At 64.6% G+C, this 793-nt stretch overlaps 1 protein-coding gene across 1 annotated transcript in view; it reads right to left on the bottom strand.

The window, feature by feature from the left end:
- The window catches only part of LOC103621218 (hepatoma-derived growth factor-related protein 2), an 8,649-nt gene extending 7,913 nt beyond the window's left edge, over positions 1 to 736 (bottom strand). The window contains exon 1 of the mRNA XM_017742469.1: positions 649 to 736. Coding sequence (XP_017597958.1) covers positions 649 to 736 — 88 coding nt within the window. The remainder of the gene's footprint in view (positions 1 to 648) is intronic.
- Positions 737 to 793: the final 57 nt, after the last annotated feature.

Below are 793 nucleotides of genomic sequence, written 5' to 3'. Positions count from 1 at the left end.
GCACCGCGGCCCGACACTGTCACCCGGCCGGTGGCACCAGCTGTCCCCCTCCCCGCGCACTCCAGCATCCCAAATAACTCCCCCAAAGTGCAGCAGCACCCGCTGATCCCGCACCGTGAGCGCTCACAGCAGCCCCCCAGCCATGTCACACCCAGAGTGTCCCCTCGCTGTCCCCAACAAGGGACAGAGCCCCAGGCCCCCCCAGGGCAGGATCCCGTCCCAGTACCGAGCTCCTGTCCTGACATGAGCTCCCATACGGGATCTCTGAGCCAGGGCTGGACCCTCATCCCAGGACAGGGGCTGATATGGGGTCCCCCATTCCAGTACGGGACACCCCATTCCAGTCCTGGGCCCCCATCCCAGTAGAGGTGCTGGAATGGGACCTCCCAGCCCAGAATGGGACACCCCACACTGGTACTGGGCCCCATCCCAGTACAGGACATCCCAATCCAGTACGGGCGCTGGGATGCGACCCCACAATCCAGTCTGTGTGCTGGGACAGGTCCCTCATGCCAGCACCGGACCACACTCCATGAAAGATACCGATATGGGTCCCTCACCCCGAATGGGACACCCGTCCCCGCACCGGGTTCCCATCCCGGTACCGACTCTCCTATCGCGGTACAGGCACCGTTACAGCATCTCCACCCTGGTACAGGGCGTCCCATCCCGGTACGGGTCCCGTTACGGCATCTCCATCCCGGTACGTGTTCCCACGTCGGTACCGTGCCCCCATCCCGGTACGGGATCCCCATCCCGGTACAGGTACCGTTATGGCATCTCCATCCCGGCA

This window comes from Corvus brachyrhynchos, unplaced genomic scaffold (assembly GCF_000691975.1).
Source record: "Corvus brachyrhynchos isolate BGI_N302 unplaced genomic scaffold, ASM69197v1 scaffold158, whole genome shotgun sequence".
Lineage (NCBI taxonomy): Eukaryota > Metazoa > Chordata > Aves > Passeriformes > Corvidae > Corvus > Corvus brachyrhynchos.
This window is presented reverse-complemented; position numbering and strand designations above follow the sequence as displayed.